Source organism: Podarcis bocagei, assembly GCF_964188305.1.
Source record: "Podarcis bocagei genome assembly, chromosome: 1".
Taxonomy (NCBI): Eukaryota; Metazoa; Chordata; class Lepidosauria; order Squamata; family Lacertidae; genus Podarcis; species Podarcis bocagei.
This window is the reverse complement of record NC_138125.1, coordinates 21512046-21533306: the sequence shown is the minus strand read 5'-3', so window position 1 is coordinate 21533306 and position 21261 is coordinate 21512046. Positions and strand designations below refer to the sequence as shown.

The 21261-nt window shown below is 45.3% G+C and overlaps 1 protein-coding gene across 4 annotated transcripts in view; it reads right to left on the bottom strand.

The window, feature by feature from the left end:
* Nucleotides 1–15863: 15863 nt before the first annotated feature.
* CLMN (calmin) overlaps nucleotides 15864–21261 on the bottom strand; it is a 78849-nt gene continuing 73451 nt past the window's right edge. For all 4 annotated transcript variants that reach the window (XM_081172829.1, XM_081172830.1, XM_081172831.1 and 1 more), the window contains one exon: nucleotides 15864–20815. In XM_081172829.1, coding sequence (XP_081028955.1) covers nucleotides 20653–20815 — 163 coding nt within the window. In that variant the 3' untranslated portion in view covers nucleotides 15864–20652. The remainder of the gene's footprint in view (nucleotides 20816–21261) is intronic.

Below are 21261 nucleotides of genomic sequence, written 5' to 3'. Positions count from 1 at the left end.
CACATGTAAACATTAAAATCTCAATTACTCAGCGGCAAGAGTTACTACCTAGTAAAGGAAAGAATGATACTGTTAAATTGTGCATTTATATGTTTCACATTATTTGATATCAACCAATGGCTTACATAGGAAACAGTAAGGGGCTAGCAATGTGCTTGTTGCAGTGGAAAGCTTCTAAGCTAAATATATTTTCTATTAAAGAGCCATTTGAAGTACATCGTCCAATCTCCTTTAAAAAAACCCATGCAATTTTAAAGGATTATAGTACTATTTAGCATTTATATGATGTTTACAGTGTTCAGAGCACTTCATATACGTTATTGCAGTAATCTTGTTTGGATAAAGGAGAGGTTATAAAAGAGCCAGCTTTCTATATAGACAGACAGAAGAACAAGTATAATCACTTGGGGAAGGGCCATTATAGCTTAATGGCAGATCACATACCTTGCCCACAAAGGGTCTTTGTTTTACTCCCCAGCATCTTCCAGTAGGGCTGAGGAAGACTCCTGCCTGACACCTGAGCCACTGCCAGCCAGTATAGCAAGGCAGAGGTGGGGAACCTTTGGACCAGAGGATGCTGCATCACTTCCATCAGCTCCAGCCGGCATGGCCAATGGTCAGGGATGGTGGGAGTTGTAGTCTAGCAGTATCTGGAGGGTGAAATGTTCCCCATGCCTGAGATAAGGGCTGGGAGATCTGTGCCCCTCCACTTGTTTTACCTACAACTTTCATCATCCATGACCACTGGCCATGCTGGCTGGGACTAGGGGGCTTTGAAACTAAACCAGGGACTCAGCTATACAGCTGCAAATGTGTTGTAAAGTGCAATATACAAATGTGACACTAGATAGCAACAGTGAGCTATGTCAAATTCAATGTAGTTTTCAAAACTTTGTTTTTAAAAGCATTTTCACAGCATTTTTAATATGTGTGTAGAAGATTCCACCCAGATCTGGAGACCTGCAGTTCCTCACCCTTGGTGTAGACAATGGTGAGCTAGATGAACAAGTGGTCTCACTCGGTATAGGGCAGTTTCCCGCAGTCCTAAGAACGAGGATTGGGTAAAGGCTATGAATAACCACTGTTTCCATGTTGCTAAACAGTGTTGGTTTCATTACATCTCCTTTCCTATCTGAGCAGAATGCTGGTTATTTAAGAATGTATGTTCTGCAAATAAAAAAGAAGGGACATGTTCCAGGAAAGGGTGTATGTAGTATTACTAGTATTTATTTATTTATTCAATTTATATACCACCCTTCATCTTAAGATCTCAGGACAGTTCATAGAATAAAATACAGCACAAAACAAGTAAATAATTGAAAACAAAACAGCCAAACAATATCCGCCCTTCCCACAGACACATTTAAAAGGCCATAGAATATTAATCAGCCAAAGGCCTGATTGAAGAGGAGTGTTTTCGCTTGGCACCTAAATATATATATAATGAAGGCGCCAGGAGAGAGCATTCCACAATTGGGGAGCCACTATCGAGATGACCCATTCTCGTGTTGCCACCCTCTGAACCTCACATGGAGGTAGCACACAAATAAGGGCCTCAGATGATGTACAGGATGGTTTATACGGGGAAAGGCCTGCACATCAACCTACCAAGTAGAATTCAGCCCACCATGAGGTCAACCTCCTGTTGCTACTGGTTGGGGCTGCAAAAAATGGAGGTGTGCCGAAGGGACAGGTAGGTCTCAAATTATGGCTGGAGGCTTCTGCTTGCCCTGGTGGGTCAAGTGTAACTCACACTTAATGAGGGGAGATGGGAAAAAGTAACCAGGCTCACAGACCTCAAAGGAAGCTCCTGCTGTCTCACAAGAATCCTGCAGCCTGCCCACAAGCTGATGCCCTCCACATGCTGTGGGAGCACAACTCCCACCATCCATTAACCATGTTGGACGGGGCTGATGGATGTTCTTCCAATACGGGAACATTGGAAGACTCCAAAGTCCCGATGCAAATGTGCTCTAATCAATGCTGCACCAGAAAGGAGTCTCTGTGTTCCCTACATCTGAGCCACAGATGTACCAACTGTTCTGTTTGCAGATAAAATGCTGGAAGACTTTTATTTTTATTTTATTTTTTGCATTCATCTAGCACTTTGAGCTGTACCAGGTGGGACTACCAAAGCCATTCTTCGTCCGTTTCCGAAATTACACCCGCTTCTTCAGCGCTGCTCGGGTACTAATCGCTAAAGCTGTAAAGTATCTGTGGTTCATTCCAGGGGCATCGTTCTGCTCTCCATGGCTGGAAGAAGAATTATGTCCTGTGAGGAGACCGAAGGAAGGGGAGCAGCTGTTCTGCTGTACGCCGTGGGAGTTGGTCAGAACATGTGAGGCCGTGCGTCTGCTTAGGTCAGGCAAATTTTGAATTCTTCAGTGTATTTTTAAAGTAAAATATAGCAGCAAGGTGGAAAGAGTGGGGGAACTCACACAAACCCCAAGACTAACCCGTGCAAGTGCTTTGCAGGCTACCATCAAAGGAGGTGGTTTATCATGATGTGCAGGAAGTTCAGATAAAGGCCAACATGGAGGATTTATAGACCCATGATAAAAGACGTGATAGGAAGATAAGGATTCTTTAAGGGTGCTCCTCTATTCCTCCTGCCTCATTGCAGAAGGAAGCGGGTTTGAAGAGGCCCTGGACAGAGAATACCTCTGTGTGCCAGTGTGGTGTAGTGGTTAAGAGCGGTAGTCTCATAATCTGGGGAACCGGGTTCGCGTCTCCGCTCCTCCACATGCAGCTGCTGGATGACCTTGGGCCAGTCACACTTCTTTGAAGTCTCTCAGCCCCACTCACCTCACAGAGTGTTTGTTGTGGGGGTGGAAGGGAAAGGAGAATGTTAGCCGCTTTGAGACTCCTTAAAGGGAGTGAAAGGCGGGATATCAAATCCAAACTCTTCTTCTTCTTCTTCCTCCATCCCAGTGCTTTAACCAAGTGAGAGTGGGTGACATCAGCAGCACCTGGTTGCTGACTCTGAACTGCCATTTTAATTTCCCACTATACAGTGGTACCTTGGTTCTCAAACTTAATCCGTTCTGGGAGGCTGTTTGACTCCTGAAACCGTTCGAAAACCAAGGTGCGCCTTCCGATTGGCTGTAGGAGCGTCTAGCACTCAAGCGGAAGCCGCGGGCTTTCAAAAACCGTTCAAAAACCGGAACACTTACTTCCGTGTTTTTGGCGTTTGGGAGCCGATTTGTTCAACAACTAAGCTGTTCGAGAACCAAGATACCACTGTTTTTTGCCTTCAAGGTGTTGGGAAGGTTTGATGTGGTAGGCCTTGCCAGAACACAGGGCACGTTTCTCAACCTGAAAAACAATTTAGTTCAGAACAGGTAAATTCACTATTACAGCAGGGATCGTGTTAGAAAACTATAGGGATGGAAAACTTCTGTGCTTCTTACAGAATCTAATAATACCTTAGGCGCCAAGCAAAAGTGTTCTTCTTCAACCAGTCCTTTGGCTGATTAACATCCTATACTCTTTTAAATGTGTTGTGGGAGGGAGGGAGGGGGTTATTGCTTTGGCTCTTTCTTGTTGTTTTTGTTATGTATTTTGTTTTTATCTTGTGAGCTACCCTGAGATCTATGGATGAAGGGTGGTATGCAAATTTAATTAATACTACTACTACTACTAAGTGTGGCCTCATTATTTCCCCAATGGGGGCTTATCACTAGGCTGTGCTTTTTCTGGGAGTACTCAAGAGTATGCAGACCCCCACCTCCCCCCCATGTTAAAAGTGTGGCACTTATTGTAGCAACTTCATGTCAATCAATCAAACATCAATCAGTCAAGCAAGCAAGCAAGCACTGAGTAGGCGTGACTAGAACCAGGGGTGGTTGGGGCCTAGGCTATTCTCTTTTTCTCTTTCTTTCTCTCTCTCCACATACACTTATGGGGAGTGGGGTGTTCATTTTTACAGACATGACTCTTCACCCCATCATCACAATACATACATAAATTTATTTGTATGCCACCTTTCCATAGTTAAATCCATGCTCAAGGCAACTTACAACATGAAGGGGGGGCGAATCACATAATTACAAACATAGTAAAAGTAGTCATAAACAATAAATACAACATCAAAAGTAGACAACGAAATTGAACCATTACCATATAAATCATAATAAGATCTAAAATAAAAATACAAAAAAAATAATGAATGTCAATAACGGCAACAACCCCCTCCCTTAAACATTGCCCCCAGCCCAAGAGTGTGTTCAGCAGCCTCAGCTTTTGTAGCTGGAGTCAGTCCTCTCAGATCAGGTGGGGAAGGCCAGCAAGGCAGGGAGCAGGTCTTCCAGGACATAGCCAAGATCTCAACCACACTCCCTCCCAGCTCACCTAACAGTTGGGGGGCGGGAATTGGAGGTAGGACACCCCCGTTGGCCACACTAAAGGCCTCTGAAGACCGCATGATTACCATCTGTAAACTGGGAATTTTTAATTATGTAAAATGATTGGAGGTGTGTGCACTTATATCTCAAATGTGGAAGAGAGAAGGCTCTCTCTAAGGTACAGGCTCTTTGGTTCATTAATAATTGGGCTTGTTCTGGCTTGCAGGCTCAATTTGGCAGTGATGCTGAGTTCTGAGTGTAACGCGGCAATTAGGTGCAGGTTGCTTTTTGTATATCTTGTTCTTGTTGTCCTTCTCTCATTCTTTTGTCGCTTTTGCAAAAGGTCAGTGCCTCCCAATTTGTAACGTTGGTTTTTACAATGCCAGCCTGAATTTACGGGCCCTAGATATCCGCTTCAGGAACTCCTTCCCGAAAAAGAAGAGTAAAATCAATTCTAGCATTGAGCTGCATCAAGAAGTCTGTAAAAGATTAAAAGGTCGCAGAACATTAACCAAATACAGCAGGAGCTTTATCCCCTGAAAGAGCGAGCCGTGCCTCTTGTTAGCGTGGGCTGATTGGAGAGGGAAATAAAATCAAAGGAAAGGGCATCTAACGTCTACGAGGAATCAATGACAGGACAACTTTGTGTGCAGAAGGTAAGGGACGTAGCAAGCTGCCTTAAAAGCAGGTGAGAAAATCTAGCCCAGTATACCCTGCTCTGATTCACACAGCAATGCTGCTGACTCCAAACCCTTCATATTGTGTGGTCAGTCAATCCTTCCTTCGCCCAATGTCTGCACATTGAGCATGGACAGGTATGCATCACAGATGGGACTCCACGTGACAGAGGTGCCTGGGAATTAGGAGTGCAGGATGCTGTCTTAGGTTGAGTCAAACCATTGTTCCATCTAGTTGAGTATCATCTACATGGGGCAGCCAATGGGGTTCCTCCCCTCCAGGTGTCACTAGACTGCTGGTCAAGAGTGATGGAGGTTGAGTGTCCAACAAGATCTTGATGCCCTAATGTTGGCTACCCCTAAGTCTACACTGACTGCCAAAGGCTCTGCAGGGTTTCAGGCAAGGTTTTCCTCCCAGTCCAACTTGAAGATGTTAGGAACTGAACCCAGGATCTTTTGCACTTTACAATGCACTGAACTAAGGCCCTTCTGCAAGGAACCACTAGGCATCATCAGCTGCTCAACTGGAAGGTTCCAAATGTCTACCTGTTAGGGGAAGGACTGAGTCAACCATCTGACAGTAGGGCAGGGGGCAGGCTTTGGTCATTTTTTGTAATGTGTGAGCCCAAAATTTGGTGCCCCCATATTTTCAAGTATGGATCTTCTCAATTTTGTGCCCTCTTGGCTGTGCCCCGGGGGGGGGGGGGGCACAGCTCGCACCTCCCTGAATCCAGGGCTGGATATGGGGTAGAGCAGTGATTCCTAAACTTGGGTTTCCAGCTGCTTTTGGACTACAATTCCCATCATTCCTGACCACTGGTCTTCCTAGCTAGGGATGATGGGAGTTTTAGTCCAGCTGGAGACTCAAATTTGGGAAACACTGGTAGAGCCAGTTGCACAATTTTCCTCCTCAGTCTAATCATGAATCCCACTGTAGTCTGTATTGTTATAAATTTGTGGGGAGGATCCCCCTCCCCCCAAAAACCCCTAATAAATGAATGAATGTCAGGATCTAGTTAATATTTGGAATATTGAAGAGAAGGTTCCAGGCCATTGCAGAATACAGGCTAAGCTTCCTTTACAAGCCAGGGCCTCACCTGGGATAGAGACATTAGTATGACAGAATGTGTTGATGACCAACATCACAGAGAAATCCTTGGACCCTGGCAGACTGTGCTGCAGGAAAAATGTGGCTCTAAAAAACAAGGCTTGGGATAGCAGGGGAGGAGTTGCTTGCCAGAAGGGTATGCTGAGAACAAGAAAGCACAACAAAGGTCAGAACCATCTTGGCAGGTAGAGAGGGAGGGCAGGGGTGCCTCTGTCTGCCAGTAACTTCTGCACTCCCCCCACCTACACTCAGTTTGCATATATGTGCATAAACCACATATCTTAAAAGTCACTAACTTTTCTGCCGCACCTTCATTTCCCCAAAGGAACACAGACCATGGAAGAGGGCCCAAACCCCTGTAATCTTGGGCATTGCTTGGCAAAACTTGGCGTTGCTTGTACCACTGTAAAGGGAGGGAGTTTCTCTTGCACAGCTCCCAAGATGTTTGTCCATTTGGGTATTTCAGTTTGGTAACTCTGTAAGCCACAGATGTCATGAGACAGCATAATGAAACAGTAACCTTCCTACTCGATTGTGGGGATAGAATAGAATTTTGCTCCACACGGAAGGGATAAGTTTTCAAGATTAGAATGTGAGGGAGAAGGCAGGTGCTAGCCTGACACGTTTTCTACGTAAGGGATTTATTTTTGCTGAAGTAGTACAGTACACAGACTGCTTTCACCTGCTGCTTATGAGAACAAGACCTAGCAGGAAATAAGCACTCTGAGGGGCCAATTTTATCACACTGTTAATTAGAAGGATGCGAGGAGGAGGACATGATGGTAGGCTAGCTTGTAAAGGAACGTAATGGCTGGTATAATAGTTGGATTTTTAAAAATAAACTGTTCTGCATTGGTGATCTGAATCTTAACAATAGGATGAAGCTTTTTCACCAAGTCTTTCCAGCAGCAGCAGCATTACAAGAATGCAGCTTGAAAATTGCCCTTTCTAGAGTGCACCAGTTGAGAAAGCAGATGGTGGACCAATTATTAAGATGCTGACTCCCATTAAAAGTCCCCTGCCAGCATCAAAAGTTAGACTGCCAGGGAGACTGTCACAGGTATGCTAGTTTTTAAAATGTAGATTTATTTTACACAGGGAAGCATTAAAAACATACCACCTCCATAAACATGCCATTTAGCCTTTACCATGAAAATAAATTCTGAGCACCTTTGGCTATTTGCTGAGCTGCTGTGATGTCATGGAAGGTTAATGAACACTAGCTGGTTCTATGGAATAGTATGCTGAAAACGGTGAGGCTGTTGAGTGGGAAATGGGAGGCTAGATTGGGGTGGGATGGAGGGGAAGAAACCAAGTCTATTGTTGTTGAGAGGGGATGCACGGACATGGGGAGGGTGTCTGAAATGGACATATTAAATTTGGTTTCGCTGGACTGATTTTTGGCGGCAAGTCTGTAACGTATCAAATGTCGGGTATGGAAATTAATAGACCAGCTGCTACGAGCCAGATTTGGCCTGCGGGGTCTTCCAATCCTGTCAATCAGACCGGAACTGAAGCATGCCGATGGAGAGTTTGTGGGGTACGGAGATAATAGAGATGACCAAAGCTGGGAATTCCTCTAAGAAGCAACTTTCCCCCTATGAGGAGAAATTGCAGGAACCCTTTCCTTCATGATTGACCCAATAAGTGTGACTTCCATACAAGGAAAAGTCGAATCAAAAGACTAGGTTGTCATCGTTTATAAATGCCTTACAATTTTATTTTTTAAAAATGATGAATTGATGGCTAAATTGGAGCAAGGTACCAGCCCTCTTCAGGAACATTTATGGAAACATAATGTCATGACTAAGCCATTTCTCACCTTCTCACGCCTTGCCTTTTCCTGTAAGACCTATTACAGTCGTTTAGAGTCGTCAACAGGCTCATCTCAGCTATCTGCCAATCTCCCATTCCCACCACCCTTCTGAGTAATACCCCTCCCCACCTTCTCACTATATAGAAGGATCTGGCAACTTCTATTTCAGTGTATCTGAAGAAGTGTGCATGCACACGAAAGCTTATACCAAGAACTAACTTAGTTGGTCTTTAAGGTGCTACAGGAAGGAATTTTTTTTAATTTTGACTATGGAAACATAGGAAGTGGGGACACATGTACAGTGGGGCTGTGCCTTTGGCCCAGTTTCACGTCACACCTCTTTCACTGTCTCCTTGGTGTATTTGCAGCAAACTTCTTCGGGGCACAAAGTGAGAACGCTGAGTTTCCAGGTTCTCACTCATTCAGGCAGCCTCCATGGAGGGGAAGCTGGCCCAATAGGGCAAACAGGGCACTGCCATGCCATGTTCAATCTGTCCTCTGGCAGCCCCAACCTCCTTACTGAAAACCTGTCCTAGGGCTGGCATGGCTGTCAGCTTCTGACACCTTCTTAGGGTTGCCTTTGCAGAATTCAGCAGGGAGGGATGGGGACCAAAGAAGAATTCGGTGGCTCCACCTACCATTGGCTCTGGCTCCCCCTACTTTTGGCCTTCCTGCCTTCCTCCCCACAGACACACAATAATAATAACAATAATAATTTATTTATTTATACCCCGCCCATCTGGCTGGGCTTCCCCAGCCACTCTGGGCGGCTTCCAAAAGAATATTAAAATACTATAATACATCAAACATTAAAAGCTTCCCGAAACAGGGCTGCCTTCAGATGTCTTCTAAAAGCCTGGTAGTTGTTGTTCTCTTTGACATTTGGTGGGAGGGTGTTCCACAGGGAAGGTGCCATTACGGAGAAGGCCCTCTGCCTGGTTTCCTGTAACTTGGCTTCTCGCGATGAGGGAACCGCTAGAAGGCCCTTGGTGGTGGACCTCAGTGTCCGGGTAGAACAATGGGGGTAGAGACGCTCCTTCAGATATACTGGACAAGGCACCCATGCCACAGATGTTCCCCATAAACTCATAAGTGCCGGAGGAATCGTGCAACTCCAGAGCCCTGCTCCACCCACGTCCCACTGATCATCCCTGGAGAGGCTGGCAAGAGCTTCTTAAGGATGCCGTGGCTTAAGTAATTAAAATATGCAATTCTTCCCGATATTGCTATTTGTATAATGCCAGTACCAGCATACATTGCACTTTATAAAGTGTAAGAGGACAAGCCCTCTGCCCCAAGGAACTTACAATCTACAGTTCAACCCATGGGAGACAACAGAAGACAGGTGAGGGGAAAGATGTAGTTGGGGGAGGGTCTGTGTTTATTTTTGTTAAACTTATTATTCTTGGTTACAGAATGGCAGTGGTTCCCAAACATCTCCCTGCCCCAAGACCATTTGAAAATTGCGGAGGATCTTGGTGGACCACTCAACAATTTCTATGCCTGTTTAGGAATCATGATATGCTGTGTATGCTTTTCGAGTTTCCCTCTGCTCCTCTTCAAGTTTCTTGTCTCTCTTTCCCCAACTTGGGATCTATCTCTATCCTGCACAAGCCAAAGTTTATTCACCTGGGGAAGAAAAAAGCCTCCTTTCTCTTTAACTTCCACAGACCACCAGAATGAAACTCCTGGACAACGCGCTTTGGGAAGTGCCTCGCAAGACAAAAAACTCGCTAGACGAAAGGTTTTTCCGTTTTCGATTTGCCTCGCAAGACGAATCTCCCTATGGGCTTGCTTCGCAAGACGAAAACGTCTCGCGACTATGTTTCCTTTGTCTAAAAACCGTTAAAACCAAGGGTGCTTAGCTTGAACAGCTGCAGTTGCGACTTGACTTCGAGGAGCAACTGTTAGCACGTGGTTTGGTAGCCTTTTCTCAGACTTTGCTCACTTTTGAAGCTTTTCCAAAACTTTTCCAGAACTTCTCTTGCATCCATTTGGTAAGTTAAACTTTTAAAACTTTTTTGGGGGGTTTTGGATTTTGGGTTGGGGTGTTTGGGATTCAAGGACTTGGTGTTGTGGGGGGGTTGCGATAATCTGTGGGCTTGTGGGCCTTTTTTTGGAATTTTTATGATTTTCTGTGACCATTGGGCAAGGGTGTTTTTTTCAAAAAAAAAATTCTGAGTTTGAATTTCTGAGTGCTGGCTGGCTGGGGGAACAGTTGGGGAGGTTTCTGCAGGAATCTGTGGGCTTGTGGGCCGTTTTTTGGAATTTTTATGATTTTCTGTGACCATTGGGCAAGGGTGTTTTTTTCCAAAAATTTTTCTGAGTTTGAATTTCTGAGTGCTGGCTGGCTGGGGGAACAGTTGGGGAGGGGTTTGCAGCAGTTGGGGAGGGGCTGGGGGAGCAGTTGGGGAGGGGTTTGCAATTTCTGTGTTGTGGGTGGGTGGGTGTCTGTGGGAGCAGTTGAGGTTTTTGAAGACATTGGTGATTTTTGAAGCTTTTCCAAAACTTATTTTGCAGCCATTTGAGGTTTCTGAAGACTTCGGTGATTGATTGTTGAAGCTTTTCCAGAACTTCTCTTGCATCCATTTGGTAAGTTAAACTTTTTTTTTTTTAATCATATTTATTATAATTTCCAATAATAACAGAATAGAAAAGATAGAAAAGATAAAGAAAAGAAAGAAATAAAGAGACCAACTTTAAACCCTTATTTTCTTAACCTTCTTTCTGGGACTCCCTCCTTCCCCTCCCGACTGTATTCCCCTTTCCCTAATTTAGTTCCACAAGCTCTCATTCCCAATTTAAACCTAATATGTTGTACCTATTAGCCAATTTGAATTACAATCTTAACATCACTCCTCATCTTTAACAAAATAGAAAAAGAAAGATTTTTCCTCCAAGATCTACCCCGTTTCCTCCCACGAGTTCCCCCCCTTTTTTTCCCCCCAAAACATATTAAATCAAGATAGAAAGATAGAAGATAAAAGATAGCAGAAAATTCAAAAATTTGGTTACATAGCCTTTGGATTCTAGAATTCCCCCTCCCTTCCCCGGTTTGGATTCCCCATGTCCATCAGTCTATGTGTTGTCGGCCTGGAGGTCTCAAGTCCACAGCCAGAATTTTCTCAATCCATCTTGCCGGTTTTCTTTAAATTTGCTTGTTTTAATGATGTTTAACTTCAGAAATCCAGACTTATAGAGGCCTTTAATTTTCCTTAGTCCTTATTACTCCTCCCATTGTTCTTTCTGTGACGTAGTTGGTCCTTTGCTCTTTTGTTTCTTGCTTTCTCAGGTTTCTGTCTTGTTCAGCTGCAAAACCATTCTTATTCCGAAATCTAGTATCTCCACAGAGGTTTGTTATTCAGGAACAAAAACTTGCGTCCAGTTCCTACCTTACTTCAATAGAAAAATTCTATTATGTTGTCACCTCTGTAGACGAAACAATATTTCAGTTTAGCTGCTTTCCCAGGAGATAAGACTGTACACATCCCAGAGTAGTTTTCCACTTACGCCAGTTGTAATGTCTCAAAGCCCCTCTAGGGGGGTTGCAGTAACTTTGTGTCCTCTAATCCAAAAGTCAAATTGTTGTTTCTTTTTCCCTCCGACATTTTGTATCCATATTTATGTCCAATTGTAAGAGAATTAACCAGCAAAATACTTGTAACAGAGTCCTCTTTATATACTCAAGATTTGACAGCTACTTTGACAGCTGTCAAATTCTCCGTCTCTCTCCACCAGGTTCTCCGAATCGCCCCGGTTCCCAGGGGGGGGGGTTGCCTTTTCCCTCTTCGACTTTTTCTCCTCCAGCACAATTCTTATTCTTATAATATCCCATCGTGGAACTGATCATCTTTGTCAGCGATAAACTTCTGAATCGATCTTGGTTTCCCAGTCCTTGTTTTAGCATGTTTACAATCAGGAAGGGGACTGACTTCCTTTTTAGATCCCCCCCGCTCGTGCCGAATTCGAAAAAAAAAATTCTTTTTTTTCTCCTTTTGTGCCCGATTACCCAATTACTCACGGGTTGTTGTTAAATGTCCGAATTTCCAATAGAAGAAGCCAGCGCTCTCCAACGAATGGCATGCGGCTGCGCTCGGCAGGGGAAGCGATGGACTCTCAGCACCACGCCGCTCCCCGGCACCCGATCCGTAGCCTTTAAAAAGGCTCCTTCACGAGTCGGGAGGGCGCTAACGGTACCAGCCGAGTCCCCATGTCCACGGTCTCCGTGCCCGTGGTTTTTAAGGGTCCCCGCGTCGCCGGTGCGGTAGGACCCAGCCCCTGCCGAGCAGACTCCCTCCGGAGCTCGGAGGGAGTCCGCCATTCGGCGATGGCGCCAACCCGGAAGTTCCGGTAAGTTAAACTTTTAAAACTTTTTTTGGGGTTTTTGGATTTTGGATTTTGGGTTGGGGTGCTTGGGATTCAAGGCCTTGGTTCTGGGTTTTAATTTCTGTGTGGTCGGTGGCTGGGTGCTTTTGAATTTTTTGGATTTGAAGCACATCACTGATTTTTTTTTCTTTTTCTTAGTTTACGAAGGTAAGAGCTGTGCTGCCATGGGACCCAAGAAGACTGCTGCTGCGGTGGCCGGCGAGAAGAAGAAGGAGAAGGTGACGCTGGAAATGAAGAAGGAGATCATCCGGAAGCACGGCGGCGGAATGCGTGTGACGGACATCGCCAGGGAGTACGGGAGGAATCCATCAACCATCGGGACCATCCTGAAGATGAGGGAGAAGATCCTGGCGACTGATGCAGCCAAGGGAGTCACCAGGATCGTGAAGAACCGCCCAGCTGTTCTGGAGGAGGTCGAGAAGTTGCTGCTCATCTGGATAGAAGAGAAGCAGCGTGCAGGGGACACAGTGTCTGAGGCCGTCATTTGTGAGAAGGCCAAGGCCTTGCACGCTGACCTCATCCGGGAACAGCCAGGAACCTCAGCCGAGCCAGAAGTCGTCAAGGCTAGCAGAGGTTGGTTTGAACGGTTCAAGACAAGATCTGGCATCCACAGCGTGGTCAGGCATGGAGAGGCTGCCAGTTCTGATGTTCCTGCGGCTGAAGACTTTGCAGCGGAGTTCCTGGAGGTTGTGAAGACGGAGGGCTACGTTCCACAGCAGGTCTTCAACTGCGACGAGACCGGGCTGTTTTGGAAGAGGATGCCCAAAAGGACTTTCATCACTCAGGAGGAGTCCAAGTTGCCTGGCCACAAGCCCATGAAGGACCGTCTGACCCTGCTCTTCTGTGCCAACGCAAGCGGCGACCTGAAGATCAAGCCCCTGCTGGTGTACCACTCGGAGAACCCACGGGCCTTCAAGAGACACAAGATCGACAAGGAGCGGCTGAGTGTCATGTGGCGATCCAACAGCAAGGCTTGGGTCACACATGTGCTGTTTGTGGACTGGGTCAATCTTGCTTTTGGCCCTGCTGTCAAGCAGTACCTGCTGGACAACGACCTGCCGCTGAAGGCTTTGCTTCTGATGGACAATGCTCCTGCCCATCCTAAAGGCCTTGAGGTGGACTTGTTGGAGGAGTTCAGCTTCATCAACATCATGTTCCTGCCGCCTAACACCACGCCACTGCTCCAGCCGATGGATCAGCAGGTCATCGCCAATTTCAAAAAACTCTACACCAAGGAGCTTTTCAGGCGATGCTTCGAGGTGACTGACTGCACCACCATCACCCTGCGGGAATTCTGGAAGGACCACTTCGACATCGTCACCTGCTTGAAGATGGTCACCATGGCCTGGAACGGGATCAGCCAGAGAAATTTGAATTGCGCTTGGCGCAGCCTGTGGCCGGACTGTGTGGCACCAAGTGACTCTGATGCACCAGAGTCAACAGTGGTGCAGGACATTGTTGCCTTGGGGAGGACCATGGGCCTGGAGGTCACGGAGGAGGACGTCTGCGAGCTGGTGGAGGAGCACGACGACGAGCTGACCACCGTGGAGCTGGTCGAACTGCAGGCAGAGGCTGCGCAGGAGCAGGCCTCACTGGAAGAGGAGGAAGCAGCTGAGGAACGGCTGTCCTCCGAAAAACTGAGGGACATTTGCCTGAAGTGGAAGGAGGTGCAGACTTTTGCAGATCTACACCACCCTGAGAAGCACGTGGCACATGACGTTGGGAACTTTTATGATACGAGGGTCATGTCGCCTTTCAGGGAGCTGCTGAAAAGGCGGAGGAAGCAGCAGACTATGGACAGGTTCTTGACCAAGAAGCAAAGAGTGGAAGAGGAGCCTTCTTCGAGTGGTCCCCCAGAGTCTTAGAAAATGTACTGTGCACTTTGTTGATTTTTAAATGTTTTTCTGTCATGTTTATAAAGTTAATTTATTTTCCCTTCAATTTTTGAACTGCTCTTTACAGTATGTGTGACTTTAAAGAGCAGTTAATAAACTGTTGTTGTACCAAATTTGGCTTTGTTTGGACTTTTTTTGACCATAGGAACGCATTAATTGATTTTCAATGCATTCCTATGGGATTTCGTGATTCGCAAGACGAAAAATTCGCTAGACGACAAAACTTGCGGAACGAATTAATTTCGTCTTGCGGGGCACCACTGTATGAGAATTGTAGCCCAACAAATATCTGAAGGAAAATTGGCTCCCCAACCATGGATTAAGATGTTGCTTGGAAGCCCTAGTACCTGTCTGCCACTTCTCAAATCTTTTCTGCGAACCGCCCTGAGACCTCTGGGTATAGGGCACTATATAAACTCTAACAATAATAATAATAATAACCAAATTATTTCAGCTTGTGACAAAAACGGTATGAATAGCTGTTCTGACTTCCTAAATATGCAGATGTTAACATAGATTTTGAAGAGGAAAGTAGGCAAACAAACCAATTTAGTACAGAAAATCCATCTATTTATTTGAAAATCAGAGGCATTAGAAAATAAAGTTTCAAGCTGTTCACTATTGCACTCTCCTTTTAATATAACTACAGATCAGTGGTTGGGGCGGGGGCAACCCACGTCCCCTTTGCTGTTTGTTCCAACTATACATAAAACATTTTATTTATTTATTCTTAAAAAAATACTTTTGGAGACTAAGTGCAAACATTCAGTGTATAGAAGTGACCAGGAAAACATACCAGGAGTACATAATGTGCTTGCTTATTTCTGTGCTTTTAAAAACAAATCCTTCTGTCTTAGTAACACCATGTTCAGATTGTCCCCGCTCAAAATGCCAACGCGCCACAGAACAAAACCTGAATAAGCCAAAGGTTGCCAGTAGTTTGCAAAGAGTTCAAATCACAGCACAATCCTTTGCATATTTACTCAGAAGATCTGTTAAGGATTTCTGCCACAAAAAAGTGTGTATAGGACTGCAGCCTAAATAAATGAACTGCACTATGCACCCCAGAAAAAAATACTGGTGTGCAGTAGTGTGAGTTCATAAAGGAAGTTTTGTTGCTTTGTGTGTTTATTACATTTATATCCCATCTTTCCTCCAAGGAGCTCAAGGCAACATACATGATTGCTGCCCCGCTTTATCCTCGCAACAACCCTGTGAGGTAGCTTTGCCTGACCTAAGGTCATCCTGTGAGCTTCGCGTCTGAGTGGGGATTTGAACCTGTAACTCCCCGGTCCTAGGTAAGAGTGCTGAACCACTACATCACATTGGTTTGCTTCAATTCATTTACAAACTCTGGTTAAGCGCCTTCAGGATCTTCTTTTCCTTTTTAAAAAAATAAGGTTCTCTATTTTTCTCTACAACCCTGAGGACTAGAATACTGGAATACAGTATATATTTAAACAAAAGTTCTGGGTTTCAGGATTTCACCTCTGGAAATGCGAGCTTCTTCCTTTGGTGCTTTAAGTGAAGAATTTTAGTTATTTAACTACTTGGCTGAATGTGGCCCATTTCTTAAACAGTTCAGCAGTGGAACAGACTGCCAAGGGAGAGTGTGGCACCTCTTTTTTTGGGGGGGGGGGGAGCCTGCACAGAAAGGTTGGTAGGCATCTGCTGAAGATCCCTCGGGTGCAGGAGATGCTGCCTTTGGAAGGGTCTTGTGTGTCTTCACGTTAACGCAGGCATGGGGAGCTGGATCTGGATTGGCAAACTACATTCTTACCTCCCCTGCCCCCTGCAGGATAACTCCACAAGTACTGTATTTTTTGCTCCATAAAACACACTTTTTTCCTCCTAAAAAGTAAGGGGGAAAGTCTGTGCGTCTTATGGAGCGAATGCGTTGTCCCTGGAGCCAAATTGCCCAGAGGCAAAAAGCAGATTGTGTTTTGTTTTGTTTTTTTTAGAAAGAGGAAAGGGGGTGTTGAAACAAAGCCGCTGAGCAGCTGATTGGCAAGCAGTTGGGAGGGAGATAAGGGACACTAGCGATAAAGGAGGCTGCCTGGGAATGGGGAGGTAAAGACAGCGAACTTGCAAGGAGAGGAGACAGGAATACTAAAACAAGCAATGAGGAGAGAAATTAGAAGAAAAGGAGGAGCAAAAAACTGCTCCAGCTAAGGAAAAGACGCTCAGGCAAACAAGAGGGAAGGGGGTGTTGAAAGGAAGCCGCTGAACAGCTGAATGGCAAGCGATCAGGAGGGAGATAAGGGACGCTAGCAATAAAGGAGGCTGCCTGGGAGGGGGGAGGTAAAAGCACATGGATCCTCGGGATTTTTGCACTGGGTAACCCCAAATTCACCATCAGATCACATAGCATGTCCATGGCTACAGCCTGCACACACAAAAAACCACATCCACTGTTTCATGGGGCCGCAATGGCACCAAAACCTGGTTACAAAGCATGGATCCACATGGATCCTCAGGATTTTTGCATTGGGCTACCCCAAATTCACTGTCAAATCATATATCATGTCTGTGGCCACAGCATGAACCACAAAAATCATACATCCACTGTTTCGTTCAGAATATTTTTTTTCTTGTTTTCCTACTCTAAAAACTAGGTGCGTCTTATGGCATGAAAAATACGGTAAGTGCAGCCGCCCAAGTGTCCATCACTGAACATCAGAGTGACATCAAGTGACCCCTTTTCCTTTGTCTGTATGGTCTAAAATCAAGCTGCGCCAGAAAAGGCACAGAGCTTTGCAGATGCTAAGGACCACCTGATTGCCAGTGCTTGCAAACTCCTGTGCCTTTGCTGGGATCACTGGCTCTGCCTCTGCAAGCCCAACAATCAGCTGTTCGTTGGCAGAGAGCCATGAGGTCTCTCATGCTGCTTAAGGGACGGAATTTGACTAGACGGCACTAGATGGTTTTAGCTGTCCTTGTTGCACGATTGGGCCTGCAGTCCTAATCAGAGTTACATGGGAGCAAGCCCCACCGAGTGAAAATGCTGAGGATTGCGCTGTTAATGGGCAGGAGGGCTGCAGCTGCAACAGGGCAGTTATGTGCTGCAAAAGCTAAGAAATGGGATTTCTTAGCCTCCTACAACAGCATCCTCCAAATTACACTAAGAGCTATGGGAAAACTGAGTGGGCAGACAACACACCACTGTTTGCTTCTCCCGCAGCATTCTCCACTTCCCGTAAATTCAGGAAGGTTTCTCGGCACTGTTCAAGAGACAAATTCTGTTTTGCTAACCCGCATGATCTATCAACTGCATGATGTTTAGGGCAGCAGCTGCAGACTGCGTCTGGTTTAATCTGAGCGCTCTGCCGCTTGAATGGCTAGTTAGTAAGCACTGGGGTGAAAAGGGAGAAATAATAATAATAATAATAATACAGTCATCCTTGCAGCCCTTTTGTTTTCCTGGCAGAGGAATCATTTTGGAAGAATATCAGTAGCATCGAGCGGCAAGAGAAACACTTTTCTGACGTATCGTGCTGCTCGTCATAGATGACTTGACTTTTTTACAAAACAAAAATGCAGCTATGACACATTTGGGGAAATTCAGCAGGATTGCCTTCAAATGATTTCTCCCAGTGATCAGGATGCTTGCCAAAACGGACGTGCACAATTCAAAACAGCCAAAATCATGTCACACGGAGAAGGTCCTCTTCCTGCCACGTTAATCTGACACGGAAATAAAACCCCAGAGGTTTGGCCGCTGTTACATGCAGACGGCAGCAGAGGCAATAGTAATGGAGTTAATGCGGCTGAGAAAAGCCCAGCAGAACCGCCATGCGTTTGGGTCAATTCAGGGACATCAAAGAGGCTTGAATAATTTGAAATTGGGACAAGGTGAGCTTGGGATGTCAACAGGCTGGATGGCCTTTTAAAACCTTCCCTAGGGCAAGCTGAACTGACGGTATTATTTCTTACTGCAGACAGGCGACATCATTTCTCTGTGTTCCTTGTCTCTAGCAAAAGACAGGACACAACAAAGAAAGGCTGTTGATTCTTTGGAACTTTTATATATATCTATCAATTTATCTACACAGGAGAGCTTTTAAAAATGGTATTTTCCCCACCTGCAGTCTGAGGTGGCACAGGCTATTCTATTTCCTCATTCTCTGCTGCATGAATCTAGGGAGTGTGGTAACAATCTTCTCATTGCATGAACTGGGCCTACATTCAAAGAGGTGCAACAGACTCTACCCTCTGTATTCAGAACATGTCAAGCCTGCTGGATCAGGCCAATGGCCCACCCAGCCCAGCATCCTGATCTCACAGTGGTCAACCGGATGCCTCAATGGGAAGCCTGCAAACTGGACATGAGCACACTGCCCAGCTGTGATTCCCAGTAGCAGGGATTCAGGGCAGGTAGAGGAGCATCATCATCATGGAAAGTAGTCATGGATACGCTTGTCCTCCATGAATTTGCCAAATTCTCTTTTAAAGCCATCCATGCTGGTGGCCATCACTGCCTCCTGTGGCAGCAGGTTCCTTCATGCTCCGTTTCTGAGCTCTCCAAAAGGATCTGCTTAGCTGCTTTTGGAAACCAAATGGTGGACAAAATGGATATAGGTCTGATCCAACTTATGTCCTTATTGCCATCCACTGGGACATTATGAGTTTTATCTGGGAAACCTAACCATTATTGAGACCCCATTGTTCACGCTTGTTGACATCCCAACTCTGGTTCACGTTCGTTGACATCTCAACACACGAAGCAAATTCCGGTTGTGCGAAGGTAGAGGAAGAAGCATCTACAAGACACACACTGGAATCCACTATATAATAATGCCAGCCATTGACACTGCAGCTCTGGTGCTACGGGATTATGCTGAGAGAACCATGGACTGAGCATTTTACAGATTCTAGTATGGCAACCAGAGGCTAACAACTTTCCTACCTTGGTCAATAAAACACAGTCTCTCACCTCACCTCTATGGCTCATCTTCTCTCCTGTCCACCCTCATGACACTGATACAGTTCTAAATAACAACATTTCTTCCATACATTTCCACTAAAAATGATAAACAGGGTCCCTCCTTCATTTTTATCTAGAGCAAGGCTGAGGGGAGCCTGTGGCCCTCCAGGAATTGTTGGACTACAACTCCCATCATGCCTTGCCACTGCCTGATGGTAACTGGAGTTTCTTGCGATGTAAGCAGGCATCCATTTCTATTCTGCCCCATGTCTATAGCACGCCACGCCGGTTCTGTACCACTGCAGTTCAACTTCCATCAAAAGCCACATTGTTCATCTTGCTGTTCACTGTGGTGAAATTTTACATAATTATGTAATTAATCCATGGTACACCTGAAGCAGCAAAACCAGAAGCCTTCATCTGCCCCGCCTGCAATAAAACATGTCTCCCCTGTAGCAATCTCTACAGCCACAGCAAGCACTGTAACTCTCCAATGGTTTGACTTCACCTCCACAGGTGCACTCCTCCATTGTCTCCCGAAACAGACAGATGCCAACGATTGTGATACTATACCACATCATTCATTTAAATACAAAGGACATTGGATTAAAAAGGAAACAATGCAAAGGTTGTGTATCACATCAATTAAGTATTGTTTGAGGACTAAAAACAACAACAGTGAAGACCTGAAGAGCCGCAGGTTCCCCGTTCCTGACCTAAATCACTGTCTGCCATTCCTTCACAATCCCATATACATTAACTTCAAAGTTGGTTAAATTCTGGTCTTGAGCCATATCACATACTTCTTAAAAAAGTTCTCTGGAGCTATTCCAGATTCTTCTAGCATAGACTATATAGTGCAATCCGATACATGTCTACTAAGAAGTAAGTCCAATGAATTCAGTAGTGGGTACCGGACTGCAGCCTTAGATTGGCTCTAGCTGCACATGTTAGATAATAAAATAATTACATCTTGTTTCAGTTTATGGAGGAAGGACAACTTTCTTCAATCAAAAATTTCTACTGAAAAGGCAACACAAAAAATACACACATATATATTTTTGGCAGATTTCATGGCTGTAGATAAAATCCGAAGTATAAGAATGATTCTTTTTGAAGACTAGAACTCTCTAAATCTAGGATTTTTCCCCTAAGAGATTATTCATTTAATTTAACATCCTATAAAGCAAGGCACAGACATACAAAAATTGCCAGTATGAAGTAATTATCCCAACGTCTTCATTCTCTCTCTCGATATATATATAATCTCTACCTACCTATCTATATAAATATATACTATATGTACACAAAGTCAGGTGAGCTGAATGTTCATAATGTAACAAGCCACCTGAGTAAAAGAACGAGCTCTGAATTCAGGGGAGGGGTGTGTGGAGTCCTGTACTTTGGCTAACATTTCTACCTCCTGAAGAAACGCATTTAGGGGCACATCAAACAAAGAACATCAAGCCGCTATCTTTTATTATTCTGGCTCACTCACAGGGATCAAAGGGGGCTGCTAACTAGCTGTGGAAGGAGCAATAAGCAGTAGACCAGCACCCAGAGGAAAACAATGAAGTAAAACAGCTCAGGCTGGTCTGTCCGCGGAGAGGGTGTAGGCACACTGGCCTTGTCAGAAGAGTCTTTCTTTTCAAGGTCTTTTCTCTTCCTGCAAAGGAATAGGAAGAAAGATAGTCACCGGAGGCCTATCTCAGAGTACCTTGGCTGAAGGTGGGCAGCTACTGCAGAGAGGGAGCCTTGTGGAATTCCAAATTTGATCCACCAGGCCAGAAGCAGCTCACTGGGATTGGGACATTATGCTAGCCTCCTAGCAGGTGGGTCGCTGTTGCCTACCAGGAGAGAGAGAGGCAAGGCAGCAGGGAGATGGGCGTGGTGCAAACACATCATCAGAGTCAATCCAGTGCTCCTGCCAATGGAACTGCACTGTGCTGACCTCCTTGCCACTTTCCCTCTCACTAAGCAGCAGCGACTCACGTGCCAGGCTCCACCACATCCACTAAGTCACTTCTACTCCGGACACCTTCATTACTACCCTTCCAGGTTCAAGGAAAAGAAAATACTGATTATTGGAGCTTTCAGTAGCTAGTTTCATTG